Here is a 23,451-nt window from a genome sequence, read left to right as displayed (position 1 = left end):
GCAAAATCAAATTGATTAAGGGTAGGGCTGCACAGCTCATTAGTGTAATTCTTGTAAGTTGTACACCTGTAAAAAGTTGAATTAGCAAAAATTGTGTGATTGATATGTTTACAGTAATGACAAAAAAAAGAAAAAGTAGCTGCTTGTATACAACGAAACACCTCATGGAATTTGGTTCCTTGGTTTGGAGATTGAGTTACTGTTTGATGCGATATTCCAGTTATTGGCCTAATAATGTGTTTAGTGCTTCTATTCTACCTCTTAGTTTGTTGCATAGTGCCTGGGGTCTTAAAAACTTGCAAGTGGCTATTCAAGGTACAATATTAAATACTATCTTTGTAATTAAATTACAAATAGTGGTCTCTATTTGTCTGGAGCAAAAGAGGAAGAAGGAAAGTCAGAAGAGGAGGAAAAAATGAAATGGGTGGCTAATTGCCTCCAGGAACAACTGCCTCCTTTGCCATGAGAAGCAGAAGAACCGAATGGTGCCCCCTGACCATCCTCACAATCATTGCTATGTTTGAGCCCATTTTTACAGCCATTGTGTCAGTCCATCTCCTTGAGGGTCTTCCTCTTATTCGCTGACCCTCAACTTTATCAAGCATGATGTCTTTCTCCAGGGACTGATCCCTCCTGAAAACATGTCCAAAGTATATGAAGCTAAGTCTCATCATCCTTGCTTCTGAGGAGCATTCTGGCTGTACTTTTTCCAAGACAGATTTGTTTGTTTTTCTGGCAGTCTGTGGTATATTTGGTATTCTTCACCAACACCATAATTCAAGGGCATCATTTTTTCTTTGGTCTTCCTTATTCATTGTCCAGCTTTCTCATGCAAATGAGGTGATGGGAAGTACCATAGCTTGTGTCAGATGCACCTTAGTGCTTAGAGTGACATCTTTAATTTTTAACATTTTAGAGAGGTCTTTTGCAGCAGAATTGCCCAATGCAATAACTTAGCTTTTGATTTCTTGACTGCAGCTTCCATGGGTGTTGATTGTTAATCCAAGTAAAATGAAATCCTTGACAACTTCAATATTTTCTCCATTTGTCATGCTGTTGCTAATGGTCTGTTTGTGAAGATTTTGCTTTTCTTTATGTTGAAGTGTAATTCATACTGAAGGCTGTAGATTTTACTTTATAATAAATAATATACCTATAGTATACTCTGTAGAGTTTAAAATGTAGTACTTTGTGTATTTCTGTGTCTTCTGGTGACTATTATCCTGGCATAGGATTTTTAACAGTTGAAAGATACGCTGATTCTCCTTTCGTTAGCTGGAGTAACTAGAATATTTTATATTTCAGCTATTTTATATGCTAGTAGAACCCTATGAACAATACTGGTATTTTAATTTTTTTAATGCTCTTTTAAGGTCATACTTAAAGGATTTGACTACAGTAGATATTACTTACAAAGATATTATTTAATATTTTTAGTAATTACTTAATTTCCCAATTGCTACCCAATAATATAATTTTCTAGAATGTATTTAAAGAATTATCTTTCATAGTTTTACATTAGCTATTTTCATTCTTTCATTGAAAATTGATAATATGGGGTAATGTATTCTAGTTCTTTTTTTTTTTTTTTTTGACCATGGCTTACCTACACGACTCTATAATACAACTGTCCATTGAGAAAAGAACTCAGACATTTAAAAAAAACATATTGGAAGTGGGAAGAGATGAAGAGAATTTCCTGGGATATTGATAATAGCCTATATACATTGATGTGGATTTGGGTTAGACATTTTATCAATTTGTAAAACTTGGTGAATGTGCATTTTATCGTATGTAAATTCTATATTACAAGAAAAAAACATTGAACTCTATCTAGTTAATGATCCGTCCATTGTCATCAAGTCAATTCCGACTCATAGCAACCCTATAGGACAGAGTAGAACTGCCCCATAGGGTTTCCAAGGAGTACCTGGTGGATTCAGACTGCCAACCTTTTAGTTAGCAGCCATAGCTCTTAACCACTAAGCCACCAGGGTTTCCAGTTAATGATATTCATGCTGAAATATCTAGGGGGAGATATACTAATGTCTCCCAAGAATTATAGTCACAATGTTCCTTAGAAGTGAGGATGCGAGACTTCATCTCATGTACCTGGGACATGTTACCACGAGGGACCAGTCCCTGGAGAAGGGCATCATACTTTGTAAAGTAGAGGGTTAGCGAAAAAGAGGAAGACCCTCAACAAAATGAATTGACACAGTAGCTGCAAAAATGGGCTCAAACATAGCAGTGATTGTGAGGATGACACAGGACTAGGCGATGTTGCATTCTGTTGTACGTGGGGTTGCTGTGAGTCAGAACTGATTCGATGGCACCTACCAACAACATACTAACGTGTGGATTTTACTTTAAAACCCATTAAATAAGAATAGAGAATGGATATACGGAATGATGTGTGATAAAGCAAGCAGAGTTAAATGTTAACTAGGTACTAGGTATATGTATGGTCATTGTGGAATTTTTTCATCTTATATGTTTGAAGTTTTTCATAATATTAATTTGAAACAAAGTTATGTATGGTACATATTATGAAAGTATCCCTTAGTTAAGAATAGCTTAATAATACCACATTGTTGTTGCTCTAGTTTATTTAAATAGCACAATTTCGTAGGCTATGAAATATCACTGTAGAAGCAAATTTTGAGATTGATTTAGATATAAAATTGTGGATGTTTGCTATTTAAACTGCAGTGCATTTTTATAGGCTAGTTTTTGTAAAATTATTAGTAATTCCTCTACTCTGTTTATAAATTCATACTTTTAACATGTTTACTAAGAAACTAATTTATAGTTTATGAAAAAATTATAAATATGTTAAAACATTACTAATACTTCAGCAGGGACAGATAGACTTCAACTCAAATGTCACTGATTGTCAGTGGCTACCAAGAAAGTTGTGTTGAGAGAGATTCAGAGGTATATCTGAATTCATCGTGAAAGTGTACTAATTACTAATATCTGCCTTGGATGAGAAAAGCAGCCTAGAGAAAACATCCTGTCCCTGCTTTATAGTGTCTGGTCGTGTTACTCTCATTACCATGATTAAATGACATATACATTTTAATGCATTATTTAAAATCATTCTTTCACAAACTCACTCCATATTAACTGATGGTACCTCTACTCAAACTGCTACTATACCTTGTTCCCTGTATGCATAACCTTGTTCACAGGGATATGGGTCTTTTCCTGTTAGTTTATATCTCATTGGTACATTTCAAATTAGTATTGATAACTAATTTTCAGTCCAGAGATTATAAAATGAAGGAATTGGAAGGGAATTAAGAATTATGTTTAGTTTCATTGGAGCCTTATGTGTATGTGAAGTTTTAATAAATACTAGGAAAAATCTCCTTAGGCTTTGTTTCATAGATGTCTGGGTGTGTGTATATGTGTGTTTCTGTCTTAAGGGAAGGGACTCAGGGAGAAAACTAAATATTTTCTATCAGACTAATACGACTTTTTTCCTTCTAGAAACCTGTGGATTTTTGTATCTAAGTTTACTGAATTTGATGCAAGAAAATTACACAAATTATATAAGCATGCTATTAAAAAACGGCAGGAATCTCAGGTAAATTAATGCATCTTTTGTATTTTCCTTAATTTATTTCTTTAAAATAATGAGGCATTCTTCCTTATAGAAGAGTTCAATTAATAAATGTAGAAGAAATTAGGGATATAGAAAATCACCATTAGAACACCACAATCATAATTGTTGCAGGTAAGATCCACCAATGGAAGCTAAAATTAAAAAAAAAAAATTAGTGGGCAAAAATGAAGATATTGGCATAATGTAAAAGTATCTCCTCCAAGATGCTTATTAACTACAAAGGGAAAAATAACTTATACAGGAGAAACCTGGCTGATAGCCACCTTAACCAGGTCATCAAGGTTAATGTCACCAGTTATAAGACATATTGACATCATTGAACCCCCGATACAATGCACTGAGAAAGACATGTCACTTAGGTGGTATTCTTGCCCAAAATGCAGAACATTAATCATAAGAAAATGTCAGACAACCTCAGATTGAGGGACATTCTCCAAAATAATTATCTGATCATCTTCAAACATATCAAGGTCAGTCCCATCCCATCTGGAGCAAAGGAGAATGAAGAAAAACAAAGACACAAGGAAAATAGTAGCCCAAAGGACTAAAGGACCACATGAACCAGAGATGCCACCAGCCTGAAACCAGAAGAACTGGATGGTGCCCAGCTGCCACCAACAACTGCTCTGAGAAAGATCACAACAGAGTGTCATGGACAGAACGGGAGAAAAATACAGAACAGAATTCAAATTCATGAAGAGAGACTTACCGGCCCTACAGAAACTGGGGGAACCCCCCAATACTGTGGCCACTGGACATTCTGCTAACCCAGAACTGAAACCATTCCCAAAGCCCACTCTTCAGACAAAGATTAGACAGACCTATAAAAATAAATAAATAAAACATGTGAGGAATGTGCTTCCTTTTTTTTTTTTTCCTTTAATTGTGCTTTAGGTGAAAATTACAGCTCAGGTTAATTTTCTCATATAAAAATTTATACACATATTGTGAACCTAGTTGCAGTCTCTATAATGCACCCCTCTCCACCCCACGTTTCCCATGTCCGTTCAACCAGCTCCTATCCTTTTCTGCCTTCTCAAATCCCGCCTCCGGACAGGGGCTGCCCATTTAGTGTAGTGCATCTACTTAAACTAAGAAGCACACTCTTCATCGGTATTTTATGTTTTATAGTCCAGTTTAATCTTTGAAGAGTTGTTTTTGGGAATGGTTTTAGTTCTGGGTTAACAGAGAGTGCAGGGGCCATGTCTTCTGTGGTCCCTCCAGTCTCAGGCCATTAAGTCTGGTCTTTTTACATGAACTTGAGTTTTACACAGCATTTTTCTCCTGCCCCTTCAGGTACTCTCTGTTGTGTTTCTTGTCAGGGCGGTCATTGGCGGTAACGAGTACCATCTAGTTCTTTGGGTCTCAGGCTGATGGAGTCTCTGGTTTATGTGGCCCTTTTGTCTCTTGGGCTAACATTTTCCTTATGTCTTTGGGGTCCTTCATTCTCCTTTGCTGCAGGTGGGTTGGGACCAATTGATGCATCTTAGATGGCTGCTCACAAGCTTTTAAGACCTCAGATACCACTCACCAAAGTGGGATGCAGAACATTTTCTTAACTTTATTATGTCATTTGACCGAGATGTCCCCCAAAATCGTGGTCCCCAGACTCTTGCCTCTGTTACCCTGTCCCTCGAAGTATTTGTTGTGTTCAGAAAACTTCTTAGCTTCTGGTGTGGTCCAATTGTGCTGACTTCCCCTGTATCGTGTGTTGTCCTTCCCTTCAGCTAAGATAATTTTTGTCTACTATCTAGTTAGTAAATTCACCTTTCCCTCTCTTCCCACCCTTGTAACCATCAAAGAATGTTTTCACCTGTGCTTAAACCTTTTCTTAAGTTCTTTTAATAGTGGTCTCATATAATATTTGTCCTTTTGCAGCTAATTTCACTCAGCATAATGCCTTCCGGATTTGTCCATGTTGTAAGACGTTTCACAGATTCACTGTTCTTTATCGTTGTGTAGTATTCCATTGTGTGAATATACCATCATTTGTTTATTTGTTTATCTATTCATTTGAATCAGTATTACATTCTATCTGTAGATTGCTTTGGATAGAATTGACATTTTCACGATGTTGAGTCTTCCTGTTCGTGAGCATGGCATGTTTTTCCATGTATATGTAGGTCTCTTGGTTTCTGGCAGTAGTGTTTTGTAGTCTTCTTTGTATAGATATAGATCTTTTATGTCTCTGGTTAGATTTATTCCTAAATGTTTTGTCTTCTTTGGGGTTATTGTAAATGGTATTGATTTGGTGATTTCCTCTTCGAAGTTCTCTTTGTTGGTGTAGAGGAATCCAACTAATTTTTGTATGTTTATCTTGTGTATTGATACTTTGCTGAAATCTTCTGTTAGCTCCAGTAGTTGTGGATTTCTTGGGGTTTTCTGTGTATAAGATCATATTGTCTGCAAATACAGATACTTTTACTTCTTCCTTACCAATTTGGATGCTTTTTATTTCTTCCTCTAGCCTAGTTGCTCTGGCTAGGACCTCCAGCACAATGTTGAATAAGAGTGGTGATAAAGGGCATCTTTGTCTAGTTCCCCTTCTTAAGGGGAATGTTTTCAGACTCTCTCCATTTAGGATGATACTGGCTTTTGGCTTTGTATAAATGCCCTTTATTATATGGAGGAATTTCCCTTCTGTTTCTATTTTGCTGAGAGTTTTTATCATGAATGGGTGTTGGACTTTGTCATATGCCTTTTCTACATTAATTTATAAGATCATGTGGTTCTTGTCTTCTGTTTCATTTATGTGGTGGAGTACATTGATTGTTTTTCTAATGTCGAACCGTCCCTGCATACCTGGTATAAATCTCAGTTGGTTACGGTGAATTGTTTTTTTTGATATGTTGTTGAAGTTTATTGGCTAAAATTTTGTTGAGGATTTTTGCATCTATGTTCATGAGGAATATTGGTCTGTAGTTTTCTTTTTTTGTGGTGTCTTTACTTGGTGTTGGTATCAGGGTTATTATGCTGGCTTCATAGAAATGAGTTTGGGAGTGTTCCATCCTTTCTGTGCTCTGAAATACTTTTAGTAGTAGTGGTGTAGACTCTTCTTTGAAAGCTTGGTAGAATTCTCCAGTGAAACTGTCAAGGCCAGGTTTTTTTTTTTTTTTTTTTTTTTATTGCTGGGAGTTTTTTAATTACCTTTTTAGTCTCTTCTTTTGTTATTTAGTTGTTCTACCCCTGTTTGTGTTAGTTTAGGTAGATAGTGTGTTTCTAGAAATTTGTCCATTTCCTCTAGATTTTCAAATTTGTTAAAGTACAGTTTTTCATAGTATTGTGTTATGATTCTTTTAATTTTAGTTGGGTCTGTTGTGATATCACCCATCTCATTTCTTCTTTGGGTTATTTGCCTACTCTCCTGTTTTTCTTTTGTCAGTTTGGCCAGTGGTTTATCGATTTTGTTAATCTTTTCAAAGAACCAGTTTTTGGTCTCGTTAACTCTTTCAATTGTTTTTCTATTCTCTATTTCTGCTCTAATTTTTTTTATTCCCTTTCTTCTGGTGCCTGAAGTCTTCTTTTGTTGCTCCCTATTTATTGGGAGTTGTAGGGTTAATGTTTTGATTTTGGCCCTTTTTTCTTTTTGGATGTGTGCATATATTGCTATAAATTGACTTCTGAGCAGTGCTTTTGCTGTGTCCCAGAGGCCCTGGTAGATTGTGTTTTCATTCTCATTTCATTCTGAGAATTTTATTCCGTCCTTGATTTCTTCTGTAACTCGGTAGTCTTTTCGCAAGGTGTTACTCAGTTTCCATGTGTTTGATTTTTTTTTTCCTTGCTTTTTCTGTTTTTAATTTCTACTCTTACATCTTTATGGTCAGAACAGATGCTTTGTTGTATTTCGATGTTTTGGATTCTGTTAAGACTTGCTTTGTTGCCTAATACGTTGTCCGTTCTGGAGAATGTTCGATGTGCGTTGGAAAAGAAAGTGTACTTGGCTGCAGTTGGTGGAGTGTTCTGTATATGTCGGTGAGATCAGTTTGGTTGATTGTGGCATTTAGATCTTCCATGTCTTTATTGAGCTTCTTTCTGCATGTTCTGTCCTTCACTGAAAGTGGTGTGCTGAAGTCTGCTATCTCCTACTATTATTGTGGAGCTGTCTGTGTCTCTTTTCAGTGCTGTTAGAGTTTGTTTTATGTATTTTGGAGCCCTGTCGTCGTGTGCATAAATATTATGTCCTCCTAGTGTAATGACCCTTTAATCATTATATAGTGTCCCTCCTTACCCTTTGTGATAGATTTTGCTTTAAAGTCTGTTTTGTCAGAGGTTAATATCGCCACTCCTGTTCTTTTTTGATTGTTGTTTGCTTGATATATTTTTTGGTTTGTGTCATTAAGTCTAAGCTGTGTCTCTTGGAGGCAGCATATAGACGGATCATATTTTTAAATCCATTCTGCAACCCTGTCTGTTTATTGCTGCATTTAGTCCATTTACATTCAGCATAATTACTGATAGTTATGAGTTTAGTGCTGTCATTTTGATGTATTTTTGTGTGTGTGTTGACAGTTCCTTTGTTCCGCTTAACTTTCTGTGCTGTGTCGTTTTTTCTTTGTGTATTTTCTTTTTATCGTTTTCATTGTTGCTGATTTTGTATTCGCTGAATTTTTGTGTTTTCGTTTTTATTTTGTGTGTAGGGTTATTTCTTTCGTGGCTACCTTAATATTTACCTCTATTTTTTTAAGTTTAAGCCAATCTTTTATTTCTTGATATCACCTTGACTTCCTCTCCATATGAAAGTTCTATGACTACATTATTTAGTCCCTTTTTTTGTTTGTTTTAAATATTGTCATCTTTTACATATTGATGTCTCTCTTTCCCTGTTTTCAGTGTTTTAGCTTTGATTTATTTTTGTGACTTCTCTGTCTGGGTTGACATGTAGTTGTTCTGTCCTGTGTTTTAGTCTGGGTTATTACTGATGTTATTGATGAGGAACGTGCTTCTTAATTCAATCAAATATGTGAGACCAAATGTGCAGCTTCTGTCCAAAAGCAAGACAACAAGAAAGCTGGAAGGGGCAGGAACTAGAAGAATGGACACATGGGAACTGGGGTAGAAAGGGGGAGCATGTTGTCACATTGTGGGGATTGCAGCCAGTGTCACAAAACAATATGTGCATGAACTTTGGAATGAGAAATTAACTTGAGCTATTAACTTTCACCTAAAGTACAATAGAATTATTTATATATGTATACATCAAGGTCATGGAAAACAAGATACACTAAGGAACTATCACAGATTGGAGACAACTAAGGTGACATGACAACTAAATGTAATATAGGGTTTTAGGTTGGATATTAGGACACAATTGAAGGACATGAGTGGGGGAAAATGAGAAATCTAACTGAAGTTTATAATTCAGTTAATAGTATTGTACCAGTGTTTATTACTTGGTCTTGATCATTATGCTATGGTTATGTAAGATATCAACATTAGGAGAAGCTGAGTGAAGGGTATATGGGAACTCTTAGTACTATTTTTGCAACTTGTCTGTAGGTGTAAACTTTTTTTCAAAATCATTTCATTTAAAAGTTATGAGACAAACACTTTTCCTGTAAAAAAGGATTTGTAAATCTTACATTTATACATTCTACACCTTGTGTAATATCTTTGTTCAGTATCAGGATTTTCTTTTTAAGGATTTTTTTATGTTTTGTAAGCATATTTGAAGCCACTTATAAAAGATTCTGAAAACCCTGGTGGTGTAGTGGTTAAGTACTACAGCTGCTAACCAAAGGGTCAGCAGTTCGAATCTACCAGGCACTCTTTGGAAACTCTGTGGGGCAGTTCTCCTCTGTCCTAGGGTCATTATGAGTCAGAATTGACTCGGCGGCAGTGGGTTTGGTTTTTTTGGTACAAAAGATTCTTACATATGTGCATTTATTTTAGCAAAACAGTGACCAGAACAGCATCTTGAATGCTCACATGATTAGAAATCCAGGTATGTAAACCTCACTAGTTGTTTTGGAGAAGAAATATTTTCGAAAGGTTTTTTTCCTCTTTTTGGTTTTAAGTAAACCGAGTTATAAAATGGGTTCTTAAGTTGTTTTTATTTAAAAGTATCTTTATACAATGAAGTTACTGTGATTCTAATACAAACCTACATATTATATCAAATCTATTATCTTAAAAGTCCTTTTTAGCTTATTATGAACTTCCGTAAGTTATTCAGCCTGTTGCTAGTTTCTTGGAATTGTAGAGTGATTATTAAAATGAGTGTGTATTTTTTGTTATTCAAAATAATAACATATTCTTTTCATACAAAAGTATGGTCAGTCTGTCTGAGAAGGAAAGGGCTCATAGTTTTCAATTGTGATTCTTCACATTCAGGAATCAGGTAACACTTTCTAACTTAGTACTGCTTTTATAGACCATTTCTAAATGCCTTAGCTGCCTATATCTGGGGTCTGATTTTGTTTTGGTAGGAGTTGAAACTAGAGTTTTTTTAAATCAACCTGAAAAGTTATTTTTATCACTCTTTTTTTAAGTCATTAACAAATGTTGGGCCTTTTTCTAACAGATGTGGAAAGATTAAAAGAGAACACAAATCATGATGATAGCAGCAGGGACAGTTACTCATCTGATAGACATCTGATATCTCAGTATCACGATCATCACAAAGACCGACATCAGGGAGATTCTTACAAAAAGAGTGATTCCAGGAAAAGGCCCTATTCTTCTTTTAGTAATGGTAAAGATCATCGTGATTGGGATCACTATAAACAAGACAGCAGGTAAACTTGACAGCCACTTTTGAAGTTCTGCTTCTGTGTGTCTTTCTCCTTTTGATTGTGTTTGACCTGTCAGCCAATTCAGTCTTCAATCAAAACATGTCTTACATGAAGCATAGGGTACTTCTTTTGTTAATATTAAGAACTAAACTTCTGTATAAAATGGTTTTTCAAATTATAAATTTAAAATCAAAACATGCATTAAGAGATGAAAGTCACTGTGAGAAATTATAAAATTAAAGTTGAATTCATCATTGTTGATTTTGGAGAATATTTGCTCAAATACTCTTCAGAATGTAATGGGGTAAAATAAACCTGGACAGAATATGGTTAAAATTAGTTGGGGAGAATTCTGCATTCCATATTTTAAAAAAAACCATGAGGGGAAAATTATGTGAACACGCCTCATTAAGGCCAAACTTAACCCCTTTAATCTGGGATAGTCCTGAAACCAGGATTTTGTTTGTTTTGTTTTAGTTTTATAAAGCCTTTCAGTAGTAAGCAACCTGAAAATAATAACGCCAGCAGAATATCTTATGAAGTTACCGGTAAAGGAATATTTTCATTAGTTAATGATGGTTACTAAAAGCAAACATGAAAACTTAGAATAAAAGATGAGAAGTAAAGAAATTAGAAGACCTTTGTTTGAATATTAATTGTGCTTACTGCAGTTAATTTCTTCTCCCTGAGAAGCACTGTCACAGTCTGAACACATCAGTTGTACAACAGCTATTAATGTTAGGAAGGGGCAACTGATGGAGGGGGAAAGCCACATTTGTAGTAGTATATATTTAAAATTTCACAGACTTGCAGAACATGATTTATATTTGTTTATAGTAGTAGCTTTCAGTCAACAACAAAGAAAACATTAAATTATGTTCAGTGTATTTTATTTGAAAGGGCAAACATTTTAGAAACTGTCACATTTATTTATGTGTAAATTTCTAAATAATCATTTATGAGTCAAGTCTTATTAAAATTAGTCAAAATTGAGGAAACCTTTAATAGACATAGCCAACCAATGAAAATTCTCCTTTATGAGTTATTTCATAGATTGCATTCTAGAGGCTTTTATTTTATGTGCTCAGGGGCGTAAGGACATTTGAATCGTATTCTGGATATTTGAAATCATTTTAAATCTAACTTCCAGGTAATAAAGATGCATTAATACTAATACACAGAATACAAAGTAGCAACTGCTCTAAAATGGGCATGTGAAATTGGATGCTATCAGAGGTGCTTGCTCTGTATTGTTCACTTTAGTTTTGTGAGTCTGTTGTTCCCGAGGCATCTGGAGATATTTTCCAGTGGTTTTTAAGCTTATTCATTAAGTTTTATAATGAAACACTGAGCTTGTATACAATTAAAAAAGATGTTTTTAAGCATTTTTGTGGTTTTTTTAAAATACATTTTATTTGGAAACATTTTAGTTTACATTATTAATTTGACTAAAATTCCTAATTTCTCTTTTATTAGATACTACAATGATAGAGAGAAACACAGAAAACTGGATGATCACAGGAGTAGAGATCACAGATCAAATTTGGAAGGAAGTTTCAAAGATAGACCTCATTCTGATCATCGTTCTCATGCAGACCATCGGTTACATTCAGACCACCGGTCAAGTTCTGAATACACACACCATAAATCTACCAGGGATTATAGGTACCACTCAGATTGGCAAATGGACCACAGAGCTTCCAGTAGTGGCCCTAGGTCACCACTAGATCAGAGGTCTCCGTATGGCTCCAGATCTCCGTTTGAACACTCAGTTGAACACAAAAGTACTCCTGAGCATACCTGGAGTAGTCGGAAAACATAACAAAAACTGATACTTTGTCTTTCTGGACTTTTAGCCATATATCATAAACCAACACAGTAATTGCCTTACATGACTTGAAAGATATAAACAGATCTTCTATCAGTAGCAGTATTGTTACTTCTTTCCAGGATGCAAGGTCTATTATCCCAACAGAAGAGAAAATATTTTTATATTTAAGGATTATGCTGCACTGTACTACAAATATTGTGGTACTTTTTTTTTTTTTCTTTCTTTTTTAAAGAAATGGAAAATGTTTACTATTACAGGGACCTCAACACTGCCCTCCCATATAGGCTGGATAAAACTGTTTTTAAGTCAGTGATTTTTGACTGACCTCCATTTAAATTATGTTTGTATATGAACTGTACACTCTGACCTGTGATCATGTTTCAGGAAGGAATGAAAGAGAGTTCTTTTCTTAATAAAGAAAAAACACTCAAGGACTTTGTTCACTTTCCAAAGCTACTTGTTTACATTGTACACTGCGACCACCTTGCCGCTTTTCATCACAAGCTTGAATATTTAAATTCTGTACTTATATCTGTAAAATAGCCAGGAATTTCCTGTTTGTGATCTATTATGCCTTTTTACAAAAAAAAAAAAAATGGCTGTAAATTATTGTAAATGGATTAAATGAGCTTTCCTTACTTCCTTTCCCTTCTCAGGCTTTTTTTGACTGTTCCTTTCCCTACCAACTCAGGCCTTCTAATCATTAAAAAAAAAAAAAAAAAAATCAGTGTAATAACACTTTTTAATGATTTGTCTTGATGGAATCATTGTTTAGAATGTAAAAATGGGGAAAGGGGCCACTTAATTCCATTAATCCTCCTTTTATATTGAATATTTTATTAGATACATGTTAACTCTTCCTCTTTTTTTTTTTTCTCTTTTTTAGTCGATTGTGCTTATAGTAACAAAATGGTGAGTTGGTATGTAAAATCCAAACTGCATGCTCTGGAAACATTTTTTTCAGATGCATTTGGTTTAAAAGGGTAGGTATATGAACACTTTCAGAATCCAGAACAGCCGAAAGTTATTGTAAAATCCATTTGTTTTCCCTTTTCATGTGGGCAATAATGTCAAATGTGCTATGCAGCCAGGTAACCTTTTAGATAAACTTGATTGACTTTTAATATAAACTGTTACAATGCACACTGATTGTATATAAAAACCTTATATATGGCAAATTAAATTTAAGAAAAAGGATATGTGGGCTCCTGTAATTTTCTGCTGCATTCTTATTCCCTCGAGCACTTAACTTTTTTTTTTTTTAAATAACACTTAGCTTCCAGAAAAAGGATATTTTGGTAAGCAGTTCAGTATTCTTAATATGTAGCACTACAGCTTAATCTGTTTTAAAGACTGTATGAATCTTTCTGTGAAGTAACACGTATTTCATATAAGTCATTGTTGGACTCTCTGGCTTCCTGCAAATATTATTTTAGAATGCCTTATATTTAATTCACAGATTTTTATTTTGTTATATTAAGTGGGAATTTTTGAATAATATGGAATACATTCCTGGATGTATGCTGTGATGTAAAAATATGAATTTTTGAATTTTAACTTTGACAAATATGAATATAAGAATATATTCCTATATGTGTCCCTGTTAATTAGCTGTGGGAGCAATCTACAGAAACTTGTCCATCAGTGCAATATATTTTTAAATATTTTCCTTTAATGAGATCTAAAGTTTATACTGTGTGTATAAAACAAAGCTCTACTTTTTTTTTTTAACAGTGCTTTTTCAGAAGAGAAAAATGATGAACTGTTTCTTTTCTGGTATATGAAATAACGTGAGGGAATAACTCAGTTTCTAAACATCTAATTTATAATTAAATATAAAGGTGATGAAACAACTTAGTGCTGCACTTTTTTTAAGCTTGTTCACTTTTCTCCACATGTAGTATAAGTGATTTCACAAGATAGCATTTGACTAAGGATTATAATAATGAAATCTTAATATTAACACAATAAATTGGCTAGGGTTGGCATTTTTATTCACTACCTTGTAGCTGGAACATTTTCTTTATATCTTACTGTGCAAATTTCATAGTGGGCTCCTGTAATTTGAAATATATAAAAAATAAATTTTATTTTTTATCTCAAACACTGCAGTTTTTGAAATGGGCTCTTTACAGTGCTACGTTTAGTTGAATATTTCAGTCTTCCAATGAGTTGAATGAAAATCTAAAACTAACATTTATTAATTTATGGAAAATGTTCATTTGTAAGAAGTCATCAATTATGTAGAAAAGGAACAAGCCATCAATTTATTAAGACACAAAGGAGAACATGAGTACATAGCTGTAACAGGGAACATTATAAATTAGCTTATTTTTTGTCTTTTACATGCTCATTCTGCTTCATTATTTTTATCCATTTGTGTTTAATTTTTCAAGGATGAAAGTATTCATAGTACTGTACCAATTAACTCTCCACTTTAATATACAATAAATGATTCTTCCTAAAAGTAATGGCCTGTTTGCTTTAAAGAAAGTATTCTTTGTTTAGGATATTTTAGAAAATAGTTTTCAGACTGGGAACTGAGTTTGAATGATTCATTACTTTCAGAGTGAGTGATTTAATGAAATGAGAAGCTTTACAATTTCAGAAAATGTGTAAGATTACATTTATGAAAATTTTTCTTGTAATTTGTTTTTGTACGTTAATAAAGGTTTGAGTACATATGTGCTGATTCACATACATTATCACTCATTTTCATGAGGCTTAGCAAGAACCATAGGGATAAATTGCTTGGTTCTATATCTTTGCACCACACAATTCTTGTTTCAGACTAGAAGATGGTCTTTGGACTATAACTAATAACCATGTAGCTTTATAACTACAACAGGTAAGGGGGTTTGGCAAAAGCACCTGATTTATAAACTTGGGTGTTTTTTAGACTTCTGTATATCCATCTGAAACAAACTGGTAAATGGGTTAAAATTTAAGTAGCTCATTACTTAGCCAGTAATGCAAGTAGTATTTTTAAATATTCTGAGTTGGTATATTTAAGCATATTAATATAAATCCCCCCATCAAACAGGTTAAATTCCAGACTCGCAAATAAAACTACGTATTATTGTGATACTTTATACAAGATTCGTGATGGGTGGAGGCAACAATATGGCAAGAACAGTATCTTGAGACAGGGTCAAATTCTGTATTAAAATTATTTTTATTTTGTGCTTTTAAGTGAAAGTTTACAAATTAAATCAGTCTCATACAAAAATCTATATACACCTTGCTGTGTACTCCTAGTTGGTCTCCCACTAATGAGACAGCACATTCCTCCTCTCCACCCTGTATTCCCGTGTCCATTCACCCAGCTTATGTCCCCTCTGCCTTCTCATCTTCCCTCCAGACAGGAGCTGCCCACATAGTCTCATGTGTCTAATTGCACTAAGAAGTTCACTCCTCACCCGTATCATTTTCTATCTTATAGTCCAATCCAATCCGTGTCTGAAGAGATGGCTTTGGGAATGGTTCCAGTCTTGGGCTAACAAGAAGGTCTGGGAACCATGACCTCCGGGGTCCTTCTAGTCTCAGTCTGGTCTTTTTTACAAGAATTTGAGGTCAGCATCCCACTGCTCTCCTGCTCCATCAGGGATTCTCTATTGTGTTCCCTGTCAGGGCAGTCATCAGTTGTAGCCAGGCAGCATCTAGTTCTTCTGGTCTCAGGTTGATGTAATCTCTGATTTATGTGGCCCTTTCTGTCTCTTGGGTTCATAATTACCTTGTGTCTTTGGTGTTCTTACACGTTCGTTTGCTCCAGGTGGGTTGAGACCAATTGTTACATCTTAGATGGCTGCTTGCCAGCATTTATGACACCAAACCTCACCAAAGTGGGATGCAGAATGTTTTCTTAATAGATTTTATGCCAATTGACCTAGATATCCCCTGAAACCTTGGTCCCCAGACCCCCGCCCCTGCTACTCCGGCCTTCAAAGCATTCGGTTTATTCAAGAAACTGCTTTTGGTTTAGTCCAGTTGTGCTGACCTCTTCTGTATTGTGTGTTGTCTTTCCCTTCACCTAAGATAGTTCTTGTCTACTATCTAGTGAATACCCCTTTCCCTCCCTCCCTCTTCACCCTCATAACCATCAAAGAATATTTTTTTCTGTGTTTAAACTATATCTTGAGTTCTTATAGTAGTGGTCTCATACAGTATTTGTCCTTTTGCAACTAATTTCACTCAGCATAATGCCCTCCAGATTCCTCCATGTTATGAAATGTTTCACGGATTCATCATTGTTCTTTATCAATGTGCAGTATTCCATTGTGTGAATATACCATAATTTACCCATTCAGCTGTTAATGGGTACCTTGGTTGCTTCCATCTTCTTGCTGTTGTAAACAGTGCTGCAGTGAGCGTGGGTGTGCATGTATCTGCTCATGTAAAGGCTCATTTCTCTAGGATATATTTCAAGGAGTGGGATTGCTGGATCATAATGGTAGTTCTATTTATAGCTTTTTGAAGTAGCACCAAATTGATTTCCAAAGTAGTTGTACCATTTAACATTCCCACCAGCAGTGTATAAGTGTTCCAGTCTCTCCACAACCTCTCCAGCATTTATTATTTTGTGTTTTTTGAATTAATGCCAGCCTTGTTGGAGTGAGATGGTATCTCATTGTAGTTTTGATTTGCATTTCTCTAATGACTGATGATTGTGAGCATTTCCTCATGTGTCTGTTAGCTGCCTGAATGTCTTCTTTGGTGAAGTGCTTGTTCATATCCTTTGCCCATTTTTTAATTGGGTTGTCTTTTTGTAGTTGAGTTTTTGCAGTATCATGTAGATTTTAGAGATTAGATGCTGATTGGAAATGTCATAGCCAAAAACGTTTTCCCAGTCTGTAAGTAATCTTCCTACTCTTTTGGTGAAATCTTTGGATGAGCATAGGTGTTTGATTTTTAGAAGCTCCCAGTTATCTAGTTTCTCTTCTGGTGTTTGTGCATTGTTAGTAATGTTTTGTATACTGTTTATGCCATGTATTAGGGCTCCTATCATTGTCCCTATTTTTTCTTCCATGATCTTTATCATTTTAGATTTTATATTTAGGTCTTCTATCCATTTTGGGTTAATTTTTGTGTATGATAGGAGGTATGGGTCTTGTTTCATTTTTTTGCGGGTAGATATCCAGTTATTCCGGTACCATTTGTTAAACAGGCTGTCTTTTCCCCATTTAACTGACTTTGGGCCTTTGTTAAGTATCAGCTGCTCGTATGTGGATGGATTTATGTCTGTATTCTCAGTTCCGTTCCATTGGTCTATGTATCCGTTGTACCAGTACCAGGCTGTTTTGACTACTGTGGTGGTATAATATCTAAAATCAGGTGCATTAAAACTCTTAAAACATCCAATTTTAGATCTTTGAAAGAAAATAATTCAACTGAAATTGTCTTTTCTCCCCCCGATGACTAGTAATTGATCTTGTAGAATGTACTTATTATATTTTCCTTTTTTTAAAAGAACCTCACAGCTTGATTTTATTAGAGGAAATCTTTGGATTCTTTCATAAAGAAAGACCTTGAGATAGGAAATTTTAGCTATGTTAAAGGGTGAAAAATGAGATTACTTGTAAAAGTAGGATTAAAAAACTACTTTTCAGAGTTTGCAAAATGCATACACAAATTCTCCAATGGGGCTGTATGTGTTTGGTTTTCTACTCTCAACAGCCATTTTCCACCTTGCCCTTTAGTTTAAAGAGAAATTATCCAACTTTTATTTGAAATAGTTCAAAACCCCTAAATCAATGAGGTGCTTTTAATCCCATGTTTTATTCTAAAGTTGGGTTTTGATCTAAATGTTCAACTTATTAGGTATAAAAAAAAAAAGTAAACCCAACTAATGATAATCTTACTAAAGAGCTAAGGGTAATGATTCTGTTGATGATGTACATACTTTATCTGGCAGAATATGTGGGTTGTGTTGTTATATCATTGTGGGCTGCTATAAATTAGTATCCAAATTGTAAAGTAAGCTTTGGAATTGGACAGCAACTTGTTTTTTTCCTGTTTGTTTTTTTGTTTGTTTAAATTGTGCTTTAGGTCAAAGTTCACAACGCAAGATAATTTGTCATTCAAAAATTTATACACGTTTTGTGACATTGGTTGCAATCCTCACAATGTGACATTCCTGGTTCCCCTTGTGCATTCATCCAGTTTCTGTCCAGTCCTGCCCTTGGACAGGAAGGAGCTGCCCATTTGGTCTCATGTATTTGACTGAACCAAGAAGCATGTTCCTCAAGTGTGTCATTTTTCGTTTTATAGACCTGTCTAATCCTTGTCTGAAAAGTGGGTTTCAGAAATGACTTCAATTCTGGGTTATCAGAGCATCCAGGGGCCATAGTTTCAGTGGTACCCCTGTTTACTTTTCAAATCTTTAGTGTGCTGCAGTTTCTCTGTATTGAGTCTTGGTGTGGTGGGTTTTTTTTTTTTTTTTTCCCTGCTCAAGTTGCCTCTCTTTTATTTTCTGGAAATCCTATGGTATTGGGGTGCTATGACTTTTAATTTCTGTCCTTTGTCTCAACAGCTTTACTATCTTTCCTTCCCTTTCCATTTGTGTGTGGAATATCTTTAGCTCCAACTACTCCCCTGAACTCATCTCCACTCATAGCCAATAGGCATCTAATCTCAAAATATGCAAAACTAAGCTTAACTCTTCTCCACCAATGACATTAAAAAAAAAAAAACAACGTTCTATAGTTTTTCCAGCTTATTAAATTTTTCATTATGTTCCTGAATAATCTTTTTAATTTCTTCAGTTGCTTTATCTGTGTGTTCCTTGGCTTGTTCTGCCTATTGCCTCATTTCCTTCCTGATGCCTTGAAGGGTTCTGTATATTAATCTTTTGTATTCTGCCTCTGGTAATTCCAGGAAGGCACTTTCATCTAGAAGATCCCTGGATTCTTTGAGAGTTTGTTGAGGCGATCATGGTCTGTTTCTTTATGTGACTTGATAGACTTGTCTCTGAGCCATCTATAAGTTATCGTATTAGTTTATTTTATGTTTGCTTATGGTGTCGTAGCTTCTTGCTTTCTTTTGTTTTGATATGCCCAAATGGGTTGCTTAAGTGAGCTAGCTTATTTCCACCTTTGAAACTCTGACATCCTGTCCACAGATGGCTAGAACTGTTACCAGGTCTATCAGTCTAGGAGTCCATTCAGTTTTCTTGTATGAATTCAGCTCAGGTGTCCAGGGAGCTGATCATCAAGTGTGTGGTACAGACTCTATCCTACAGTCTTAGAGGAGGGGCAGGGGTGATTGGTGTAGTTACCGGTTTCTGGTTGCAGCAGGGGGTCACACTCTGAACAAGGCAGGGGGCTGAGAATCATCCCCCATGTGTCTCTGAGGAAAGCGCCCCCCCCCCCCGTTCCCCAGACCGTGCAGGTGGATGGGTTCTGCAGACGGACCATGGGCGCCCAATGTTTTTGGTTGTAAGGACCGGGAGGTACCAGTTATCCTTGGACCCCTGTCGCAGGTGGCTAGGTGACCTGAAAGGAGCTACCAGTCATTAGTCCCCAGATGTGGATAGGTGAGGACCCTGTTTAATAGGCAAAGCAAGGTCAAATATCAAATACCCACCTCTCTGCCGCACAGCTGAAATGGTTGGAGTCTGCCAACAAGGGCCTTTTCTCCTGAAATAGGCCCACACAGGTTCATGCAGAGGGGAAAGGTACTCAAAGTCCACGGACCGTTTATGCCTGGACATGAGTCGTTTCTGTCCTGAGCTCCCCCTGTTAGCAGAGCTGGCAAATAATTGCAAATTTATTCTTTCTCCAAGTCCAGGAGGATGGCTCTATGTGCTCAACAGGGCCTATCTCAGACCCAGGGAATTCAGCCGCTGAAGCTGGCTTGGGGGTGCGGGGGTGCGGTAAAATATACGCAAGTACTTAGCTTTTGCCGAGAGTGCCGTTCTTCTCAGGTTCCGGAGGTGTGAGTAGGCTGTGCGGCTGGCTGCTTCTCCCTGAGGAAACTGCGGCCAAATGCTAGTACCAGCCCGCCGCTGCCGCCACCACTCCCAGAATGGCACCTGAGGGCTCCCCGGGATTCAAGACTGGTAACTCCTCTGCTCATCTGAACTGTCTCTTCCGCCCCCTGCCCCTCTGTTCGTTTTCTAAGCTTGCCTTTGATGTTCAAGGCTCCTAGCTTTGACATAAATATACTCGTTTCACTTGTTTTTTCAGGTCTTTGTTGTAAAGAGGGCTCGCCAGAACAGTCTGTCTATTCCGCCATCTTGGCTCTGCCCAAATGTTCTATAATTTTTGATAAATGAATGCAATCAGCATTCCTGGCACTCTTGCTCTCTCTCTGACTTATCTATCATACTTTTCCTCTAGCAATTTCTATTATTTTTGCTTCACCCATTCTATCCTCATTGCCGTTCTTAGAATACATCAAAGAATACTTGGCATTACTGTTTTCTCTTCCAAGAGTGCTTTACCCATGGTATGTACGGAGCTTGTTCCCTGATGTAACTCAGGACTGAACTCAAATGTCATCTTAGAATGTCCAGATTAGCACTCTCCATTTTTTATATCCCTTATATTTTTTCTCCTAGCACTTATCACTAATTTACCAAATTAGTCAATAACTAATTATCATTAGGAGCCCTGGTGGCGCAGTGGTTAAGAGTTTGGCTTCTAACCAAAAGGTCGGCAGTTTGAATCCACCAGCCAATCCTTGGAAGCCCTATGGGGCAGTTCTATTCTCTCCTGTACGGTCGCTATGAGTCGGAATCAATTCCATGGCAATGAATTTTTTGGGTAATTGTCATTGACAGCCTCACTGCTAGAATGCAAGTTCCATTAAGACAGGGACTTTATTTTGTTCACTGCTGTATCCCGAGCACCTAAAACAGTGCCTCATATATCAGTTGTATTATTTTCTTTATTTTGGAGTCTTTCTCAGAAATGCTACACCCCATAAATGACCAGCATTACCAAACTGGCCACTGCTACCTGATCTGTTAGTATTATTGGAGACTTTTGTATGCTTTATCAGTATATCATGATTACTAGAGTTAGTTTAAGGGCCCCTGGTGGTGCAGTGGTTAAAGTGATTGACTGCAAACTGAAAGGTAGATGTTTGAAACCACTTGCTGCTCGTCAGAAGAAAAATGTGGCAGTCTGCTTCTACGGAGATTTACAGCCTTGGAAACCCTGTGCGGTCGCTATAGGTGAGAAACAACTCCACGACAGTGGGTTTGATTTGTTTTTTTCTTAGAGTTTGTTATTGTCCTCCAGTTTTTCAACCTGACAGATTGGTAATCACCTGAGGCATTTGTGAAGTACTAGACACCTAAGTCTCATTTCTAGTTATTAAAAGCTGCAAAGAAAGGCCCAGTAGTGTGGTTCTAGGGGTTTTAGTATTTATTAACTTGAAACAATTAATGCAGAAGTTAATTCCACTGTTATAATATACTTACGTATAAATGAAATTGGTTCCTGTAAGTTATGGCTGTGTAGACAATACCCTTTTAATGATACGTTACAAAGGGGTATGCAGAGAAATGGCATGTAATAGTAAAATATAAACTATTTTGATTTGTCTCTTTTCCCTCTAATTTTTGAAAGGACATTTTTTTTTAATTTTTATTGTGCTTTAAGTGCAAGTTTACAAATCAAGTCAGTCATACAAAAATTTATGTACATCTTGCTATATACTCCTAATTGCTCTCCCCCTAATGAGACAGCACACTCCTTCCCTCCACTCTATTTTCGTGTCCATTCAGCCAGCTTCTGACCCCCTCTACTCTCTCACCTCCCCTCCAGACAGGAGATGCCAACATAGTCTCATGTGTCTTCTTGATCCAAAGAGCAAGGACATATATTTTTATGTGGCATGAAACACTGTCTTTTCCTATTCAAGTAAAGGAAAGAATGCAACTTGTAAAGAGACAACCGCAAGAGAAATGTTACATTTCTAATGTTTTGTTAGTAAACTAGCAAAACCTTCCTTCTCTGGATGGTGCTTGGTATTTTTTTTCCCAATAAAAAGTTTTTAAGTCATGTTTAAGTTCAATCCACCCTTTCTAGGTGTACAGTTTGATGAGTTTTAGCATATTATACAGTTGTGTAACCACCAACATGTTGTTGGGTGCTATTGAGTTGGTTCCAACATACATAGCCATCCAATGTACAACAGAACAAAACATTGCCTGGTCCTGTGCCATCCTCACAACTGTTTATACATTGTTATGCTTGAGCCCATTGCTGTAGCCACTGTGTCATTTCATCATGTTGAGGGTCTTCCTCTTATTCATTAACCCTCTACTTTACCAAGCATGATGTCCTTCTCCAGGGACTGGTCCCTCCTGATAACACATCCAAAATACACGAGGCAAAGTCTCGCCATCCGTGCTTCTAAGGAGTATTCTTGCTATATAAGGAGTATTCTTGTTATATTTCTTCCAAGACAGATATGTTCGTTATTCTGGCAGTCCATGTTATATTCAATATTCTTTGCCAGCACCATAATTCAAATGCATCAGTTCTTCTTCGGTCTTTCAGCTTTTGCATGCTCATGAGGCTATGGAAAATACCATGGCTTGGGTCAGGCGCACCTTAGTCTTCAAGGTGAAATCTTTGCTTTTTAACACTTTAAAGAGGTCTTTTGCAGCAGATTTACCCAATTCCATACATCATTTGATTTCTTGACTGCTGCTTCTGTGGGTATTGCTCATGGATCCAAGTAAAATGACATCTTTGACAATTCAGTATTTTCTTTGTTTATCATGATGTTGCTTATTAGTCCAGTATGAGGGTTTTTGTTTAATGTTGAAGTGTAATCCATACTGAACAAATGTTTTCAAACCATCAACATAATGATTGAAAACATTTCCATCACTCCAAAAAATTCTCTCACGCTCCTTTGTAATTGATCCCCGTCTCCCCACACCCAACCCTCTACACTGATTTGTCCCTATAGTTTTACCTTTTCCAGAATGTTATTTAAACAAAATCATGCAGTAAGTTGACTTTGGAGCCTGGCTTTCACTTAACGTGATGCTTTCGAGATTCATTCATGGTTTTACATTTATTAGTAGTTCATTCCTTTTTATTGCTTAGTAGTATTCTTTGTATGGGTGTACTACAACTTGTTCATTTACCAACTTTATAAACTTTTGGGTTGTTTCCAGTCTTTTGACTGTTACGAATAAGACCCTGTAAGCGTGCATGTACAGGTTTCGGGATAGATATATGTTTTTATTTTTCTTGGGTAAATACCTTGGAGTGGCATTGCTGGGTTGTATGGTGTTT

General features: G+C 36.2%; 1 protein-coding gene across 6 annotated transcripts in view; it reads left to right on the top strand.

The window, feature by feature from the left end:
• Positions 1-13,390, top strand: part of CHD1 (chromodomain helicase DNA binding protein 1) — an 89,413-nt gene extending 76,023 nt beyond the window's left edge. For 4 of the 6 annotated variants that reach the window (XM_064274371.1, XM_064274375.1, XM_064274362.1 and 1 more), the window contains 4 exons: positions 3,496-3,592; positions 9,521-9,572; positions 10,152-10,365; positions 11,839-13,390. In XM_064274371.1, the coding sequence (XP_064130441.1) occupies positions 3,496-3,592; positions 9,521-9,572; positions 10,152-10,365; positions 11,839-12,184 (709 nt within the window). In that variant the 3' untranslated portion in view covers positions 12,185-13,390. Of the gene's footprint in view, positions 1-3,495; positions 3,593-4,101; positions 4,507-9,520; positions 9,573-10,151; positions 10,366-11,838 lie in introns of those variants that run through there. The other 2 variants (XM_064274390.1, XM_064274385.1) reach the window with 2 other exon arrangements.
• Positions 13,391-23,451: the final 10,061 nt, after the last annotated feature.

This window comes from Loxodonta africana, chromosome 2, assembly GCF_030014295.1.
Source record: "Loxodonta africana isolate mLoxAfr1 chromosome 2, mLoxAfr1.hap2, whole genome shotgun sequence".
Taxonomy (NCBI): Eukaryota; Metazoa; Chordata; class Mammalia; order Proboscidea; family Elephantidae; genus Loxodonta; species Loxodonta africana.
Note: the sequence above shows the minus strand (reverse complement) of the source record. Positions and strands in the feature narration are given on the sequence as shown.